The 19,620-nt window shown below is 63.1% G+C and overlaps 1 protein-coding gene across 6 annotated transcripts in view; it reads right to left on the bottom strand.

Moving 5' to 3' along the window:
• The window catches only part of DYNC1I1 (dynein cytoplasmic 1 intermediate chain 1), a 137,350-nt gene that overhangs the window by 43,431 nt on the left and 74,299 nt on the right, over positions 1-19,620 (bottom strand). For all 6 annotated transcript variants that reach the window (XM_052000502.1, XM_052000497.1, XM_052000500.1 and 3 more), the window contains 4 exons: positions 14,577-14,666; positions 10,084-10,246; positions 9,733-9,832; positions 8,822-8,947 (listed from right to left, as the gene is read on the bottom strand). In XM_052000502.1, coding sequence (XP_051856462.1) covers positions 8,822-8,947; positions 9,733-9,832; positions 10,084-10,246; positions 14,577-14,666 — 479 coding nt within the window. The remainder of the gene's footprint in view (positions 1-8,821; positions 8,948-9,732; positions 9,833-10,083; positions 10,247-14,576; positions 14,667-19,620) is intronic.

Below are 19,620 nucleotides of genomic sequence, written 5' to 3'. Positions count from 1 at the left end.
GCTGGAGCAGGCCCTCTTTGGGCTGATGCTAAAGGGTTAAGGCCGGTGCAGGGAGGCTCCGAGTCTGCTAATGAACTCCATCCTGCCCTGGTGGGACCCCCTCCCCGGCAGGAGGGGTAACCTGATCCGCCCGCCCCCGCCCCCACCTCTGCTGTCCTTGGCCAGGGGCCGAGACCGCAGAATCGGGGGGATAAATGGGAGGCCGTGAGCGGGGCCGGCAGCGGCTGGCTGTCCTGGCTCTCCTCCCCGGGGCCCACGGCCACCCCCTCCCCCGGTGTGAGAAGCCCCTACGGCCCAAGTCCCCCGGTGCTCTGGAAGGCAGGGTCGCCCTGAAGGAGAAAGCCCAGAGAGGCCTCCACGGGGTCGGGGGAGGAGGCTACTGTCCTCCTACTGCCCCTAAGCGCTGTTCCCTCCTTTGGGATCCCTGGGGCAAACGGAGTGGGGCAAGGGGAGCCGGGCCCTCAGCCAGGCAGCCCCCCCAGATCCTGCATGGTCAGAGCCCTGGGACTTCTGGGAGATCCCGCAGAGCAGCCCTGGGCGTAGGGCAAGCAGGGCCGTGTCCCTGGCACTGGGAGGCCACGCTGGGGGGCCCCGGGACCCTTGGCTGCTTGTGCGGGGCACAGGCCTGGGGGGGGCAGCCCTTTCCTGCCCTCAGGCTTCTCCCACTTGGCCCAGGTAAGCCCAGCCCTCCAGCCCCCCTCCCTCCTCCCCAGCCAGTCCGCCATGCGCAGGCCCCTCGGCCCTCACCGTGCCCGTCACTGCTGCAGCCCTGGCAATGAGAATGGGCACGGCCTGAGCCCCCAGGTGCTGCCGGGCCGCAGACCGTCTCCCCGCCCCCTCCCGGCCCTCTCCCCCCGAGGATGGGAGGAGGAAGATCGGTGTCCGGGCAATCCCCCAAACGGAGCAAGGCCGGCGGGGGCACCCTTGGCCCAAGAGCTGGGCCCTAGAGCCCCCCCAGGGGGCAGCAGCCCCAGGACGGCCCAGCAGGAGGCGCCTGTTTTCCGCTCCTCGGGAAGGAGGGCTCTGCGGGGGGTGCCCAGAGCGCCGGGCCTCAGACGCCTCCTGCTGGGCGAGCCCGGTGTGCGCCAGCCTGTGTGCCTCAGTTTCCTGCTCCGGCCGTGAGCTGGGGAAGGAAATGGCAGAGCCCTCCAGAACCTTCGCCAGGAGCGCCCGGGGGTCTCGGAGAGTCCGACTCAACATTACACCTCACAAAAGGGACTCGGTCCTCCTCGCCCTTGGACCCCCGCCCCCAGGACCGTGGCCCGGACAGCTTTCCAGGGCGGGGCTGACTCTCTCTCCCCCCCAGCCTCCTGCCCTAGTCTTTCTGCTCCAGAAGGGGAAACTGAGGCGGGGCAGTGGCAGGTGCGGGCCTGGCCCGGGCTCTTCCCTGTGTCTGGGTCCGCTCTGGCCGCTGCGGCAGGCGGCCCACGGGAGTCGGAAAGGCCGGGGCCTTGTCAGGCCGTCTCCCACTTCCTCCTGAGCGGCCGACCCCGGGGGCTGCGCACTCGGGCAAACTCCCATCACTCCCCTGTCCAGTCATTGCGGGCGCCCGGGGAATGGGAGCCCGAGCCTGACAGCGCGCCCTGACCGAGCCTCTGAGGCCGAGCCGGCCAGGAACTAAACACACTTGGAAACTAGCTGACGTCGCTCAGGACGGGGGCTAGAAGGGGCGGCTACGGTGGCCGGCCTGGGCGGGATCAGGGGCCTGAGGCCCACCCCCGGGGCTCCAACCAGCCTAGCTCCGCCCAGCCACTGTCCCCGCCCCCCCGCCTCCCGGCGGCGTCCTGGGAACCCGACAGGGGCACACGGCTCCTCCCGGGCCGGGGGGGTTCTTCTGGGCTGCTCCAAGCGGGCGCCCGACCACGTGGCCACCCTCGGGACCGAGCCAGCCGCCCAACCCCACCCGGCCACGTGGCGACCGTCCTGCGAGCGCCGCCCCACCCATGGCGACGTCTGACACGTGGCAACAGTCTGACCACGTGGCAACTGCCCGACCACGTGGTGACAGCCTGACCACGTGCCAACAGCCTGACCACGTGGCGACTGCCCGACCACGTGGTGACAGCCTGACCACGTGGCAACAGCCTGACCACGTGGCAACAGCCTGACCACGTGGCAACAGCCTGACTACGTGGCGACTGCCCGACCACGTGGCGACAGCCTGACCACGTGGCGACTGCCCGACCACGTGAAGACCGACCGCACACCAAGTGCCGCCCGACCCATGGCGACGTCCCTCCCAATCCCGGGGCTCTGAGGAAAGGGCCCGCCTTTCTCTGCTTGCATGGGTCTGCCCAGGGCTTAGGGCAGAGCAGACCCGCAGCCCAGGCCGGGCTCCTCCCACAAGCCAAGCGCTGGCCGCCTGCAGACCCACCCTCGGCACAGAGTCTGGCGGGTTCCGGAAGCTTCCGGCGGCTGTGACTCTCCCAGGACACCGGTACTGATGAGCGGGGAGCCATGACGTCCCGCTCTGGCGTAAAAGGGAACCCAGACGCAACATGCAGCATGAGAGGAAACCTGCCCAGTCGCCACATCTCTAGCTGAACCCGTACCCACAACAGAGCATCCTCCCGGGCCTGGGACAGAGCGTCCTCCCCAGCCCCGTCCTCCCCAGCCCGGGACACCTCTCTCTAGCGGAACCGGCACCCACAATAACATCCTCCCCAGCCCACGCCGCCTCCACAGCAGGACCACTGACCTTCAGGCTCACATCTACCACCTCAACACTCCCCTTGCCCAGTCGAGTTATCAGACCTCCGGAAGCCCCCCCACCCTCTCTCTCAGGGCCCCAGGCGCTGCCCCTCCCTGGGATTGCTGCGATCCCTCCCTGCTGCCTGGGCCCCGCGTCCCTGAGGACACAGCCACGTGGGAACCCTGGAGATGCTTGGGGATTAATCGTTGCTTTGTGATGCTCTCTCTGTCTCTCACAGGGGGGTCTCAGACCTCTCTCTTTGGGCCCTGGAAACGCTTCTGGGCAGCCTCTGGCTGGCCTGCCTTTCTATCCAGATGGGGCCGATCTCCCTAGAACCACCGGCTTCCTCCTGGGCTTTAGGGCTTCTTTGTATTCCCAGTGTGGAGCTGGGTGCCTGGCACACAGCAGGTGCATAATGTGTGCTTGTTAATGGTTGATTAAAGGGCAAGGGGCCCTAAAAATCAAGGCCAAAATGAGAGGAAGGAAAGGCTGCAGAGGGTCAGCAGGCAGATGCTCCACCTCCGAGCTCATCAGTGTCTCTTAAATGGGGGGCTCAGGACACCACAGCTGGAACGGGGGACTCGGGACTCTGCAGCTGGAACGAGGGGCTCAGGATGTCACAGCTGGAACGAGGGGCTCAGGATGTCACAGCTGGATCGGGGGGCTCGGGACTCTGCAGCTGGAACGAGGGGCTCAGGATGTCACAGCTGGAACAGGGGGCTTGGGATGCCACAGTGGAAAGGTCTGTCCCCTCCTTTGTCTCTGAGCTGCAGATTCCACGTCCTCAGGCCCAGTGACGACTTGCCATGGTCAGGGAGCTGCCGGAGGCACAGGGGGATGCCCAGGCGATCATGCCCCCGACAGCAGCAAGGCTCCTTGTCCTGCTCTGCCCTCGGGAGAGCCTTGGTCCAGCCTCTTAGCCAGCTGAGCGCCGAGCACTGGGCTGCAGATCTCGCCGCCTTCTTCACCCGAGAAGTGCTGCTGCCTTCTCTCCCCTGGGACAGGGGAGGCCCAATTTGAAGTCGGTTCTTATTAGCTCCAGGCCCTGGGCTGCGCCCTGTGGAGCTCCCCAGACGCCCCATCGGGAGATGCTGGCAGAGCTTCCCTGGGCCCACGTGACAGGGAAGCTGCCCTCTCCCACCTCCTTTGAGGAGGGCCCGGAGCCACCAAACGGGCCAGGGGCCCAGGGGTCAGTGGGTGGCGATTGGCCATTGATTGGGGAGCAATACAAGGAGAAACATCGCCTCGGAAACAAGCAGCGCGGCGTCTCTTTGGGCCCAGAAGCCCCCAGCGGCCCTCGCAGGCCTTCCCCACGTCTGCAGCCACGGGCGGCCCCCCTGTGGGCTCAGGGCCCAACAGAGGGGAAGGGAGGAGAGGGGGCCGGGAGCCTTCCAGGGAGCAGAGCCAGCGGCGGGCTGGGGTCACTGAGCAAGGCGGCGGTGAGCTGGGACGGAGCCCAGCCTGAGGCCCGACTCTCTGTCCCCTTTGCTAACCACAAGACCACAGCCCTCCCCCCCAGGACTGCCGCTGCCCCCCCCCATCACCCCCCTGGAGCTTTAGCTGAGGTCAATGAAGGCACAAGCAGCGCCCCCTGAGGTGGGGAGTGAGGGAGAAACAAAGGATGATGGGAAAATGGGGGCTCCTAGGGGAGCCAGGCTGGAGGAGACACTCCTTGCCTAAGACTGAACCCCGGCAAGAGGGACCTGGAAGGGGGAAGGAAAATCCTGGAGCTGGCCCAGCCCCCAGAGGCGGCCTCCCCACTCGCCCCAGCCCCGACAACTTGGAGCTCTGTGTGCCGTCAGCAGGACGGGCTGAGCTGGGCCGCACCCCCTACGGGAGGGAGCCGGGCACGGTCACTCAGACCGCGGGCCGGCCTGCAATGACACAAAAACAGAAAGCACCAGACCGCAGACCAGCCAGGGAGCCCCAGGACACAGGAAACGGTTTGTGACGACCCAGGGTCCGGCCATAGCTGCAGGGGGAGCCGCTGGGGACCCCCCGGGACAGGAAGCATTGTGACAACCCAGGGTCTGGCCATCTCTGCCCCACCCCCACCCCAGGGCACCAAATGCCCCCCCTCCTCCCTCCCTGGGAGTCAGGGTGCTAGGAATGGAAGCAGAGCCAGGCGCTAAGGGCTCTTTTTCAGCTACAACGGCCGGTCAGTGGTGGCCTGGCTTGGGTACAGGGAGCCGTTGGGACCCGTGGAGGGAGGTTTCCCATGTGGTCCCTGGAGGACGGGGAGCCATGTCCCACCTCTCGCGGGAGAGAGCCAAAGTACTGTTGTTCCCCTTGGACCGGGGAAGGGGAAGTGTTCCGGCAAGGTCTGTATCCCGAAGAGATCAAAGCAAAAGCACTGGTTTGCACAACAGTATTTATCACCTTCTTTTTGTGGTGGCCACAAGCTGAAAATGGAGGGGACGCCCACCCACCAGGGAACAGCCAAACAAGCAGCAGACGCGACAGGACAGCCCTGTGCCCCAAGAAATGAGGGGCAACAGCCGTGCCCGAGGAATGGGGGGAACAGCACCGTGCTGCAAGGAATGGGGGGAACGGCACCGTGCTCCAAGGAATGGGGGGAACAATGTCATGCCCGAGGAATGGGGGGAAACAGCACCGTGCTCCAAGGAATGGGGGGAACAACGTTGTGCCCAAGGAATGGGGGGAATGGCACCGTGCTCCAAGGAATGGGGGGAAACAGCACTGTGCTCCAAGGAATGGGGGGAACGGCACCGTGCTCCAAAGAATAGGGGGGAACATCACTGTGCTCTGAGGAATGAGGGGGAGGCAGATTGCAGGGAAAGGCTCACACGAACTTTTGCAAAGTGCAGCGCGCAGAAGTGAGCAGGGAGCCAGCAATGGCCGTTTTACGAGGGTTCCAGTGTGGAAGCTTTGGCGCTTCTCAGCAGGACAGAGGTCTGTGACTCGATGGAAATGCTCCCCGGCTCCACAGTGAGCACAAGCTGCTGGACTGAGCCCAGACAGAAGCGACTTCTCCCCCTCTGTTCTTCTTCCCTTTTTTTGAAACATGGCTACCATAGAAATGTTTGCATGACACACATATAACGTTGCTTCTCAGCGGGCAGGAGGGGCTGGAAGAAGGGGGTCCGAGGATTTGGAACTCAAATGAAAAATAAATCAATGTTTTAAAAAGTGAGTCCCACCTGTATGTGTTAAACGTCGGTGGCAGCCCTGTTTGTAGTGGCCAGAAACTGGAACCTGAGCGGCTGCCCATCAGCTGGAGAACGGCAGGTAAATTGTGGGATATGAACGTTATGGAATATTATTGCTCTGTAAGGAATGACCAGCGGAAGGATACAGAGAGGCTTGGAGAGACCTACATGGACTGATGCTGAGGGAAATGAGCAGAACCAGGAGATCATTATATACCTCAACAATGATACTGTTTGAGGATGTATTCTCATGGACGCGGCCTCTTCAACAATGAGAGGAACCAAATCAGTTCCAATGGAGCAGGAATGAATGAACCAGCCACACCCAGCGAAAGAACTCTGGGAGACGACTATGAACCATGACATAGAATTCCCGATCCCTCTATGTTTGCCCACCTGCATTTTGGATTTCCTTCCCAGGCTGATTGGACACTATTTCAGAGTCCGATTCTTTTTGTGCAGCAAAATAACTAAGGACGTGCATACATACATTGTATTTAATTTACACTTTAACATATTGAACTTGTCTTGGTCAAGCTGCTATCTGGGGGAGGGGGCGGGGGAAGGAGGGGAAAAGTTGGAACAAAAGGTTTGGCAGCTGTCAATGCTGCAACATTACCCATGCAGATAACTTGTAAATAAAAAGCTAGAATAAAAAAAAGTGAGTTCCATGAGGAGGATGCCCTGCTTGAGGTCACACATCTAGCGCCAAGGGGACAGGGCAGGGCTTGGCTCCGGGTCTCTGCCCCCTGAGGCGGCGTCCCAATCCACTTCTCCCCCCAGCCCCAGGGAGCGATGGGCTTCCTGGTGGGCCCTTGGCTCTGAGCCCTCCCGAGTCCCCAGGCTGGCTCCTGACCTCAAGAGCCGTCCTTCCTTTCTCTGTCCCAGCTGCCCCTAGAAAAGCTGGGCTTAGCTAGAGGGAGGTCCAGGGGCCAGGCTCATCATCAGCATGGACTGTGTCCACTGGACCCCATAAGTAAAACCCCTGTGGTCAGCTCCCAGCCAGCCCTGGGGCAGTGCCTGAGGAAAGTCCCCTGCTCCCCAGTGCAGGGTCTGTCGAGGTGGGCTAGAAGGGGCTCAGACTGGGGGAGTGGTCAAAGCGTGGGCCGCTCCCTGGATGTCCTATTAGCCTGTGATGCTCCGCTCTATCCCAAGCTGGTTCTAGCCACGCTTCCCTCCTGCCTTGTCCTACTTCCCCCATGGGCCTCCCCCTTGCAGAGAACCCAGGGCCGTTCTAAGCTCCAGGAGCCACGGAGGAAAGAACATGGAGGCTTGAAATCAAGAAAAGCTTCCTAAGAGTGAGGCCTGGGCCGCCTCTGGAGCGGGTGAGCTGCCCGAGTACGGGCTGGATGACCTGCTGGGGAGAGAACTGCCCCACAGCACTGGGTGGTCTCTAGAGCCTCCCTCCCTGCTTCGCCTTGTCCAGAGGGTCCCGGCCTGGAGCTTCCCACCTCCCCCCATGGGCCAGGCTCGGACTTCCGGCCGGCCGACCTTCCTTGGCTCGGGGTCTCCAAGGGCTAATGGGCTCAGGGTCTCAAAAGGCTTGGCTTCCCAGAGGAGATGGGAAGGAGCTTCAGGACCATGGAGAGGCACCGGTCCGGGGCCCTCCTGGCAGAACCAGCCCCAGCCTGCCCGGGCAGCCCCCAGTGACAGCCCGCATCCTCCGTGAGGGGCCTGCGGGCAGGATGTAGGAGAAGCGACTGCAGCCAGAAGCTCCGGGTGCCCGGGGGCCCGGGGGAGGAGGAAGCCCTGGGCCGCAGGGAGCCACTGCTGGCCCTCTGGCCAAGCTCCTTCCCTGTGGGCCCTGGGCAGCCCCCCCCCGGGCCTGCGCGTGCCCCGATCCCTCGCCAACGTGGGTGCGGAAGCGCTCCTTGCTCACGCCCCGCACCCCAACTTGTGTCATGTTTCCTTCCCGAGCCGGGAGCCCTGATGGCCTGCACATCATTAGGGCTCCGGCCGACAGCGCAGAGAGCCAAATTTGATACTCTGAGCCAAATAAAATGGTCCTATTTCAAAGGCCCCCCAAGAAAGGCTGAAGCTCGGGCTCTGGGAAGTGCTCTGAGGGGAAATTGGAACAGCATGGGGAGGGAGGGGGCCCGGCTCCATCTGATAATGAGCCTGAACCTAAACACAAACCGACCCCTCCCCCCAGGCCCGAGCTTAGAAACAACCCAAACCCTCGGATCTGGCCAGGGCGGCAGGCGCGGCCCCCCAAGGTTCACTCTGATCCCCTGCACCATCCCCCCTCACCCACCCGGGGGCATCCCACCCCCACCCACTCTTCGAGAAGGACTCTGGCAGGGGCCGCCTGCCTGGCTCGGACCATTTAAACCTGCCCTGGGGCAAGTGGAGGAAGGACAGACTACCACCCAGCTCAGGGAAGGAGAGAGGCCCCGGGGAAAGGGGGGAACTCCCGAGGGAAAGAGGGAGCTCCCAAGTAAGAGAGGGAGAGCCCCCAAGTGAGAAGGGAAAACCCCTAAGGGAAAGAAAGCCCTCTGGGGGAGGGGGGAACCCCCAAGTGAGAGAAGGAGCCCAGAGGAAGACAGGAGCCCCCAAGTGAGAGAGGAACCCCCTTAGGGAGAAGGGAAGCCCCGAGGGAAAGGAGAAGCCCCCAAGTGAGAGAAGGAGCCCCGAGGGAGACAGGAGCCCCCAAGTGAGAGGAGCTGCCGAGGGCTAGCAGCCCCCAGAGTATTTTGACTCCCAGACAATACAAGGGTTCAGGACGCTTAAGCACCCCGGGCCCACATGAAGCAGCGGCCTTGCGGACAGACCTTTCCCCACCCCGCACTGTGTCTCAGCCCAAGAAAGCTGACCCAGAGAGAGGAGCCCCGGTCTGTAAGCTGGCTTTGGGCGCCCAGCCTGGCTGCGCTGCCGGCCCGGCTCAGGAAGGCCCGGCCCCCACAGTGGGAGCCCCCCATTCCCCTCCCCCGGCCCGAGGGGCCCCGGCGCTGAGCCCTACCTGGCAGTGGAACACGTACTCGGGCGTGGTCTTCTTGAACTTCATGTTCCAGACCAGGGCCACGCCGTCGGGCTCGTGGGGAGCGTCCTCGTTGCTGTTGTAAGAGGCGACCATCAGCTCTGGGTACTGTGAGGAGAACCAGAGGGCGCGTGAGCTGGGGGCCCAGAGCCCGCCACTGCCCGCCCGATGGCCACCGCCCTGCGCAGGAGGGCCCCGCCTCCCCCCCCCCCAAGGGAGCTCTGGGCCCCAGCACGCCTCCAAGCTGAAGACGGGGCTCCGAACAGAGAGGCTGCTTCCCCAGCCCCCGCCCCACCCCAAGCCCCTCAAAGTCAGCTGGTGTCTGGGCCCCCCCCAGACTCGGGCCGTCCCCTCCCCGGGAGGGAAGATGCAGGACGCCGGCCGGGCCCCCATCTCTTGGGGCCTGCTGATGCCCCGGCCCCTTTCTAGCTCTGCAGTCCCACAGCCCCCTGACTCCCTGCTCCTCACCCACGCGGCCCCACGATGCCAGCTGGGAAATACGCACGTGTTAAGCACCTACTGTATGCCAGGCCCTGGGTTGTGCATAAAACAGCCCCTGCCCTCAAAGTCTAAAGGTGGGGAACGAACAAAGAGCCGGGGGCTGAAAAGCCATCGGAATTGGGGGATAATCGGCAGCGGAAAAGCCCCCGGACTAAGGCGGATGGGGACCGGCTCCCTGGGGAAGTGGGATTCTAGCTGGGACGTGGGGGAGCCTGAGGGCAGAGGGAGAGCACCGCGGGCACAGCCCCGCCAGGGCAAAGGGAGGGCCTCGGTCCTCCCAGGAGCCCACGTGCCCCCTGACAGAAGAGCACGTGGCGGGAGAAGCCACGCCCTCCCACGGAGGCCGCCCGGAGGGGAGACCCCGCCCCCTCCACGCCCGCAGCAGCGCTTACCTGCAGAGACCAGTCCATGCAGGTGACCACTCGGTGCTTGGACCAGTGCTCGTCGTAGAACTGGCGGTTGAAGGACAGGTTGGCCCCGGCTTGGACGTCGCTGTGGAGGGGAGGACCCGAAGGGGCTGAGCGCGGCCCCGCAGCCTGGACCCCCGCGAGGCACCCCCAGCCCACCCACGCGGCTCCGAGCCGGCCCGGGGGCTCCTCCTTGGGAGGTCCTTGAGTTCTGGAGCCCAAGGCCTCTCCCTCACCCGGGGGGGAAGCGAGGGGCAGAGCGGCGCCCCTCCCCCTGCTCCGGGCCCGCCCCTCCCCACACGGGGGCCGGCTCGGAGCCGCGGAGGCGCCACTGACCCGTCCTTGTCCTCCAGCTCCCGGCCGCTGTAGTCGAAGAAGATGTCCGAGTCTTCGGCCAGAGCGCGCTCGATGACCCGGATGGTCCGGTCGAAGAAGATGAGGAACTCCTCCGAGTGCAGGATCTGCTGCTTTTCTTCCTCTGTCAGCTCCCGGGGAGGGGCTGGGGACACGGGGGGGCGGGGTTAGAACTCCTCCAGACGCCGGCCCAGGGCCGCGGGGGTCACTCAGGCGGGCGCGTGGCCCGGGCGGCCTCCGACCCCCCAGACCAGAGCTCGCAGTGAGGGATCCAGAAAAGGTCTCGGGGCTTAAGGCAGGCTCGGGGAGAGGCAGAGGGCGTGGCCGGGGGGGGAGGGGAGCGGGCAGTGGGCGTGGCCCGGGGCCAGGAAGGCTCCTCCCCCCCCTCGCACGTGGCCGTTTGCCGCAGTTTGCTCTTCGACGCTCCAGCCCGTGCGAGAGAACCGCAGACGGGCTGGGAAAGAGTCGGCTGGGACTGGCCGGCGGGTGGGGGTCTCCGGGCCTTCCCCGACAGCCGCAGGGCAGCCCCGGGTCCCCAGCACGGCCATAAAGGGCGTGGGTGACAGAAGCCGCTGGGGGATCCGCTAAGTGACCAGGAGGGAGAGGGGAGTTTCTAGTCCCTGGAGGAGCCGAGGGCGGTCCCCAAGAGCAGGATCTGCGCCCGGGACCCTCGGCCCCTCCTTCCCAAAGCTCGGCTCGGAAAAGGTTCTTCAGGAAAAGCCCGGGCAGGGAGCGGCTCCCCGCGGCAGGGCGGCCCCATCTCCGCACTCCCAGCCAGTGAGCCTCGCAGCCCGGAGGGGTCGGGGTCTCTCCGCAGCCAGAGGAATAGAAAAGCAGAGACACAGAGAGACACAGAGACAGAGACAGAGAGATAGACGGAGACACAGAGAGGGAGAGACAGAGAGAGAGACACAGAGATAGACAGAGACAGAGAGAGACAGACACAGAGAAAGAGACAGAGACACAGAAACAGAGAGACACACAGAGATAGACAGAGACAGAGAGAGACAGACACAGAGATAGAAGGAGACAGAGACACAGAGAGGGAGAGACAGAGAGAGAGACACAGAGATAGAGACGGAGACACAGAGAGGGAGAGACAGAGAGATAGACACAGAGATAGACAGAGACAGAGAGAGAGACAGACACAGAGATAGATGGAGACCGAGAAAGAGACAGACACAGAGATAGACGGAGACACAGAGAGGGAGAGACAGAGACAGAGAAAGAGACAGAGACACAGAAACAGAGAGAGACACACAGAGATAGACAGAGACAGAGAGAGACAGACACAGAGATAGAAGGAGACAGAGACACAGAGAGGGAGAGACAGAGACAGAGAGAGAGACACAGAGATAGACGGAGACCGAGAAAGAGACAGACACAGAGATAGATGGAGACCGAGAAAGAGACAGACACAGAGATAGATGGAGACACAGAGAGGGAGAGACAGAGACAGAGACAGAGAAACAGAGACACAGAAACAGAGACAGACACAGAGATAGACAGAGACAGAGACACAGAGACACAGAGATAGAAGGAGACAGAGACACAGAGAGGGAGAGACAGAGACAGAGAGAGAGACACAGAGATAGAAGGAGACAGAGACAGAGAGACAGACACAGAGATAGACAGAGACAGAGACACAGAGAGACAGAGACACAGAGACAGAGAGAGAGACAGACACAGAGATAGATGGAGAGACAGACACAGAGATAGACGGAGACAAGAGAGGGAGAGACAGAGACAGAGAAAAACAGAGAGACACAGAAACAGAAGAGATACAGAGATAGAGACAGAGAGAGGGAGAGAGACAAAAACAGAATGATAGGAGAGGAGACAAAGAGGAGAAAAAATAAGAGGAGAAATGCAGACAGAGATACATGGAGACAGAGACACAGAGAAAGACAGACACAGAAAAAGGTAAAAACGGAGAGAGAGACACAAAGAGGGTGACAGAGAGCTAAAAAGCAAAACACAGGGAGAGAGAGACAGAGAGAGAGACAGACAGACAGACAGAGAGACAGGGACAGAGAGACAGAGAGAGCCCAGGGTTCCTTCTGTAACATGCCCGTCTGGTTTAAGTGGCTCTCCTGGGCCGCGGGGGCACTGAGAGCTCCCGGGGCCTTGTTTTAGGGAGCACAGGAAGCAGGGAGCCGGCTCCTGGAAGGCCCTGACTCAGAAGCTGCTGCATAAAGTCGGGTCCCAGGTGGAAAGAGTCCTTCACCCGTCAACAATTAAAAAGAAACACTCCGGTGAAAAGCACTGAGGGCATTTAAAAATGGCTCTGGCTCTCAGCGTGGCCCAGCCCCGGCCCGGGCTCGGGCTCTCTGGGGGGTCGGAGGGGTTCCTCTGTTTACAAAATAGATGTTCCTTCTTAGGTTGGGGCCAGCCTCGGGAAGCCCCGACAATTCTCTCCATTTTTACCCCACTTGTAATGTATCTTCCCTTTGTCTTTTCCACGAAAACCCCCACTAAGCTCAAACCCCCATGATCCCCGGAAGGGCGACCCCTTAGGATGGGGCCGTTATCGGGAGCCCCAGGCCGGAGGAAGCGAGCAGGGCGACGTCTCTGTGCCTCTTTTTTCCTGCTTTATTCGAGCCCAAACGGGCGGAGCCATCCTGGACCGCTCCCTGGCCCTGTCAGGCTTCAGCCCCAAGCGCGCTTTGGTGGCTGGGTAATGAAGGCCGGCTGGGCGGCCTGGGAGGGAGCTCCCGACCGCAGGGCCGCCGTGGCGCCGCCGCTCCTCCGCCGCGGCCCGGGTGCTGGAAGCCGGCTCACAGGCCGGAGTAAACAGCCTTTAACCCCTTCTGTGCCGTCTGCCTGGCCGGAGTGCGGGGGGCTGGGGCGGGGAGGGAGCCCCGGACTCCGAGCGGGCCCTTCCTGCCCAGACCGCAGCCAGACCGGGCTGGAAAACAGGGGCCTCTCCGGTGGTCGGCTGGACGCCTTGGAAGCGTCGCCTCCCCCTGCTCCACCAGTGGGCCACAGCACCCAGATGTTCCTGCCCCGGCTGGGTCCCTCTCCTCCTAGCCCGCCCCAGCCCCCCGAACTCAGGGCTCCTGCCTCAGCCTTCCTGGCCTGGCAGGAGGCCCCGGCCCTCGGGCAGTGCCCACCCTGGTGGGTGCCATCCCTAGGGGGGGCACCTGGGCAGCTGAGAGCCAGGTCTGCAGGAGCATCCCGCGGGGGGGGAGGGGGGAGAACAGGCTCCCCTTTCACAGACAGGGAAACTGAATCACAGAGAGGGTGAAGAGCTGCAGTCCTATCTGCAGCAGGCGCGGCCCCGAGCCCGGAAGGCTGCCGCTGTCAGGGTGGGTGGAGAACCACCGGGGGAGAGAGAAGCTCCTGACCAAGTTCTCTGGGAACTGGGTGCAGAGAGCCTGGCCCTGTGGGGACAGGGACCTCTGAGAGTGCCTGTGGGGTGGGGGCTCTGCAATGGGGCCCCCTCCTCCTCTTATTCCTTTGCTTCTTTCGGCTTCCTCCTCTTCTTCCTCCCTGTTTTCCTAATTCTCTTCTTCCTCCTCTTCCTCTTCCTCTTCTTCCTCCTCTCTTCCTTTTCTTCTTCCTCCTTCATTTATTCTTTCTCCTCTTCTTCCTCCTCCTCTTCCTCCTCCTCCTTCTCGTCTTCCTTCTCCTCTTCCTCCTCCTCTTCTCTTCCTCCTCCTCCTCTTTCTCCTCCTCCGTTCAGAGTCACCCTGTTGGCTCTCTAGCCACAGCACTGAGACTCTCTGGCCATACCTCCAAGTGCCGTGGATCCCCGGTGTCCTGAGGGGAAGCGGCCCAGCCCCCACTGCTCCTGACCCCACCTGGACCCCTGGGAACAGCACTGAGCCACAGAACCCGCAGAAGGGCTCCATGTGGATGACAAAGTGGACGAGAGGCGCAGTCGTCCCCGCCCCCAGCCCGGACAGTGCCGGTGGGCGTCCGGCTCGCCCAGAACTGAGGAAGGAGGAGGGAGAGGTGGGCTTGTCGCCCCCCGGGAGCTATTTCCAGGGCTCCCAGGCCCGCGGTCCGAGCAGGAGCCCATCCCCTTAGCTCAGCAGCCCTTTGGCCAGATGCAGCTGTGAGTCCCTGGAGAAGAGGCCCGGGGAGGGGCCCGCCTGATGGGGGAGTGGGCGGGAAGGGGCAGAAGGGCTGCCAGAGGCGAGCAGGCGGCTCCCACCGAGGACAGCTCCTGGCCCCGGCTGCCCTGAGCTGCTCTGGGAGCGTCACCAGGCTCGGTCAGAGAAGGCTGCGGGGGCCTCCAGTGGCCGAGGCCTGCGATTTCCAGACGCTCGGCCTCCATGAGGCACCTCTCTGCCCGGGCAGCGGCCCCTCGGAGCTGGCCTTTAGGAAGGCCGCAGACGATGGTCCAGGCCTCCCCCACCCGTCCGGCCTCCCTCACCTTCGGGGCTTCCCCCCACCCATCCGGCCTCCCCTCCCCCCCGTCCCATTGGGTGACTGGCAAGGGGGCAGGGCCTGTGCCAGCTCCTCCATACCTTCCTTCACCTCCTGCTTCTCGTTGGGACACTCCAAGTCTGAGTCATGCCGAACTTTGGCTTCCACCATTTCCTCATCTTCCTCATCCTCTACAAAAAGAAAGAGGGGGGAGGGAATGACTGGCTGCCCCCCTTTGAACGACCAACTGTCCCCCTTGAATGACTGGCTGATCCCCTTTGAGTGACCGACTGCCCCCCTTTGAATGGCCCAGCCTCTAGTGTTGGAGGCGTGGCCACTTTTAGGGGCTTCCCTAGAAGTTGGCCTGGGACAGCGCAGCCTGGAGGGACCCCAGAGAGTCTCCCCGGAGCCGGGCAGCTGCTCCCCTCCAGCTCCAGCAGCCCCTTTTGTTGTTGGGGTCCCCCTGGAGGGTCTCGTGGGCCGCCGGGACCGAGCCGGGAGCCGGAGGTGTTCCAGCCGGGTCTCGTTCTCTCCGGGAGGCCCCTGCGAGCCGGCACCTCATTTCCAGCTCCGCTTGACCGACAGCGAGGGTCCCACGGGGGTCTGCCCCCGGGTCATTCACCACCAGCAAGCCAACAGTTCGGGCAGATCTCCAACCCTACTCCGGGGGCCCTGAGAGTCGCCCCCGGGCCTCTGCCCACGTCGTGAAGGCCCCCAGACGGCCCCCTTGGCCCTCTACCGTGTGCGACGCGGCTCACCCTTCTCTGCTGGCAGTGTCTCACCACTGCCTGCCTCAGTTTCCTCAACTGTAAAATGGGGAAGTACTAGCCCCGCCTCCCCGAGTTGTGAGACTCGAATGGCCACATTACAAAGCACTTAGCCCAGTGCCCAGCACACAGAAGAGGGGTGCCCCAGTGCCCACAGTGCAGGACCCGAGCCCTCCCCCACCAGACGGGGGCTTCCCTGGTAAAGTTAGGGAGTAGGGAACCCAAGCATGGCCCTTCCCCCCCGGCCTCAGTTTCCCTTGCATGCCCACAAGGTCCCTTCCAGCCCTCCGGCCCCGGCTGCTCCAGCCCAGGCTCGCGGGGTCGTGTCCAGTGCCGCCAGCAAGGACAAGGAAAGCCCGGCTTTGTCTGCTCCTCCCTGGGGCCGGGAGCCTGGGTCTGGGGCACTGCCCTGGGGGGGCTGCCTTGGCCGCGGGGGGTGGAGGCCGGGAGTGGGGCTCGGGCGCCCCAAACTTGCCGACAAGAGCCTCCTCCCCATCCGCGGCTCAGATTTTCAGTTAAACATACTGGGTGTTAATGCTTTTGAACGCTGAAAGAAGCACCCCTGTCCCTAAGCCCTGGAAGCCAGGCCAGGGAGGGGAAGCAGCCGTTTGGTAGCTCGGGGCCCCCTTTCCACAGCCTGGGCTGGGGGGGCTTCCCCAGGACACCTCGGGGAGTGTAGGGAGAAAATGGTGCCATCCGCGGGCCCAGGCGTCCCCACCTCCCCTTCTCCCTGGGCTTGCCAAGGTTCTCAGGAGGACCCCCCTGAGCCCGGGAGGCCGAGCCACAGCCACTCCCCGCAGGCAGGGCCTGGGGAGCCAGCTTCTGGAAGGGTCCATCCACTGGGGGGGCTTGTCGTGGCCAGGGCGGAAGTGGCCGCTGACTCCTGGGGATGCTTCGGGCGGGAGCCTGAGGAGCACTCAGCAAGTTGGGGGGGGGGCCACCCACGAGGCCCACAGCCCGTTCCAGCTGGGCAGAGCCCACCTCGCTCTCTCCCTAGGAAATAACCACCTGGAACGTGGGGGGGGGTCTGGGACCCTTGGCAAAAGTCACCATCGGGGCAGAGACGGGTGTTCCTGGCCCCTGGGGCCGGCCCAGGCAGGGCAGAGCCTCCCCCGAGGGGCTCCCCAAGCCCACCCCCCAGAGGGGCTCCCCCGGCCCTTCCCGGCCGCATCCGAGCCCTGGGTGGCCCCGCAGACTGACGGACCGTGGGCTGGAGAGCCGGGGCCCCGCAGGGGCTGCGCCGGCCGCCGAGGGCCATTCGTCCCGGGTCGGCGCGGTGATTGGCAGCCGGGGGAGTTCCGCAGCTGTCTCTCAGGGCTCCGAGCCCGGCCGACACCCGACACCGCCGGGAAAATGGGCTCTAACGGGGCGATGTCTCAGGGGCTGTTTGGAGACGAGGAACTAACCATAAACAGGTGGGGGATTGGGGCCGGAGGCGGGGAGGGGAGGGGGTGGCGCGTGGGGCCGGACTCGCCCAGGTCCGGGCGGCGGAGGCAGCGCCCCTGGGCCTCCCTCCCTCTCGGGTGGGGGGGATGGAGCCCGGTGTCGGGGGGCCAACCAAGGCTGCGCAGTGGTCAGCGTAGTGGGGCGCGGGGGGAGGGGGAGCACGCGCTGTGCCGCGGGGGTCCCTGGCCTTTAGCGTCTCCCCCCTCCTCAGCGTGCGGGCCGCGGCTCCCTCCCCCTCCCTCGCCCCGCTGTCCCTGAATCCCCGTCTCCCTCCGGAACAGCCTGACGGTCCTCCCCGGGCCCCGCCCTCCTTGGCTGATGGGAGAACACGCCCCCAGCCCCGAAGGCTCCCAGCTCTCGAGGACAGGGCCGGCTGCAGCCGTGGGGGCCCCGGAGTAGCAGCTTGGGGAAACATCCCAGACACCCCCCCCCACACACAAGGACCCTTACCCCCCACAAAGATCCTTACACAGGACCTTACACACACACTTTCTCTCACACACACTTTCACACTTTATCACACACACTTTCTCACTCACTTTTACACAGACACTTTCACACTCACTTTTACACAGACACTTTCTTTCACACTTTATCACACACTTTCACACCCACTTTTACATGCTTTCACACTTTTTCACACACACACACTTTCTCTCACACTTTTACACACACACTTTCACACTCACTTTTACACAGACACTTTCTTTCACACTTTATCACACACACTTTCACACTCACTTTTACATGCTTTCACACTTTATCACACACACACTTTCTCTCACACTTTTACACACACACTTTCACACTCACTTTTACACAGACACTTTCACACTTTATCATACACACTTTCACACCCACTTTTACATGCTTTCACACTTTTTCACACACACACTTTCTCTCACACTTTTACACACACACTTTCACACTCACTTTTACACAGACTCTTTCACACTTTATCACACACTCACACACACACCTTGTCTCACAAGGTGGCTCCCACTCTTTCCTCCTCCCCAAGTTGAGCCCCTAAAGCCTTCCCGGGGAGCGCTCCACGGGGAACGACTTTCATCTCGGATTCCTCCGGAAATCCCAGGGAGGTCCGCGGACTGCCGAGCTTGCCAGGGATCCCACCTGTCGGGCTTGTTCCTACCACTTCCAACCGCTTCCCTGCTGAGAGCTGGCCCCTTGTGCCGGGGCCCAAGGGCTCTCCAGGGGCCGGGTTCCCGGAGCCCTCGATTTCTGGGCAGTGACTGGCATCTCCCGGGCAGCCCGTGGCTGCCGGGGCTAGGCCCCTTGGGCTCCTGGCCTGGCTGGGCCCCCGATTCCAGAAGGGGAGGAGGGACCGACTCTGGGGAACTCCGGTCGGGGTGGACCCTCATCCAGGAGGCATTCGTGGGCATCAGGTAATAGACAATGTGTAAAGGGCAGTGCCCGGCCCCCAGGAGGGGGCCAGCTCTCATTATCGTGGCTGTCCCAAGGGTCTCACACATGCCGCCACCTTGCCCAGCTCCCTCTTCCCCCCTCATTTTCCTTTCATGTACAAGGCGCTTACCAGAAGCTGGAGGGAAACTTGAGGGGCCAGCCTCAGTCTAGGGGAGACCGAGTCACTGTCCTTGACCCTCCTGCTCCCCTCTGCCCTCGGACCCCCGGCCGGTCTGCTGCCTTCTCTGCCCGGCTGCAGCCCCTCATCCCTGAGGACCCGCCTTCACGCCCTTGGCACCTGCCCGGAATCCCCGGTCTCCCCTGGCACGACCAGCCCCAGTGCTGGCACTGCCCCCTTGCTGCTCCACACTGCCCTGGGCAGGGGGAACTCCCCCCTGAGAACTGGGGATAGTTCTCGGGTCACAGACGAGGCCCTTCCAGGCAATACCCATCCACCCAGAGCACACTGAGGGGCAGAGGGGACGGGGTCCCGACTCTGGGGGGATCAGGGCCCTGCCAGCTGTGGGTCCCTCAGCGGTCAGACCGGACGCCAGTGGCCGGGCAGCTGGCATTCTTGTCACATTCAGAGACTCACGAGATGCCCCGGCACTTTGTCGGCCCAGAACGGGCATCTGGCCCCCAGCCTGACCACGAGGCACCTGAGACTCAGCCCAGAACATCCAAGACCGGTGTCCTCCCAGGGGAAGAAGGCCCTCCCTCCAGGCCAGGCCAGGCCACCTTGGGTGCCCCCATGTGGTAAGCACTCAGCAAATTCGCATTAGGTAGAATTGGGGGCATTAACAGTGGGATTCTGGGCAAAGCCCCACCTCCTGAGCTGGATTTTCTGCTGCCGAGAGGGGAGGCCCCTGAGGGGACCCAAAGGAGCCCTCAAAGGTGGGCAGGTGGGGGAGATAGGGAGCTCGAGGAGAGGGAGAACATCGGGCAGGGAGGGTGCCCCAGCCCCCAGGATTCTGTCAGCCATCTGGAGACCCCCAAACAAGCAAAAAGTGTCTGCAAGAGGGAAACCAGGAGGCACAGGCTGCAGGTTTAGCCCGAGATGGGTGGGATGAAAGGAAGTGAGATGGTCTGGACAAGGGAAGACTGGGGGAGTGGGCTGCCCCCCTTCAGCGGTCCATAAGGTCAATATTGCTCACGTCTCTCTGGCCTGGATTCCGAGCTCAGCGGGCCGTCCCGCCTGTCCAAGAGTGGGGCTGCGTTCAGCGGGATTTTGTCTTTTCTGAAGGCTGTGGGGGTTAAGTGACTTGCCCGCTCACACGGGCAGAGGCTGGAGTCACGTTCACACTCAGGTCTTCCTGACTGCATGGATGACGCCCCCCCCCCAACCCCAGCTGCCTCTCATCACTCTTCTGAGGGGAAATGTTTTCAAGATTCACTGACTGAGAGAAATCCGTTTCTTTCTTATTTAGGAACTTGCCCCTGGACTTTGAAGTCTCGGCAGAGAAACGAGCTCTTCCCTTCCCGTACAGCCCCACACCGAGGGAAAAAT

The sequence above is a fragment of the Antechinus flavipes genome, chromosome 5, assembly GCF_016432865.1.
Source record: "Antechinus flavipes isolate AdamAnt ecotype Samford, QLD, Australia chromosome 5, AdamAnt_v2, whole genome shotgun sequence".
Taxonomy (NCBI): Eukaryota; Metazoa; Chordata; class Mammalia; order Dasyuromorphia; family Dasyuridae; genus Antechinus; species Antechinus flavipes.
Note: the sequence above shows the minus strand (reverse complement) of the source record. Positions and strands in the feature narration are given on the sequence as shown.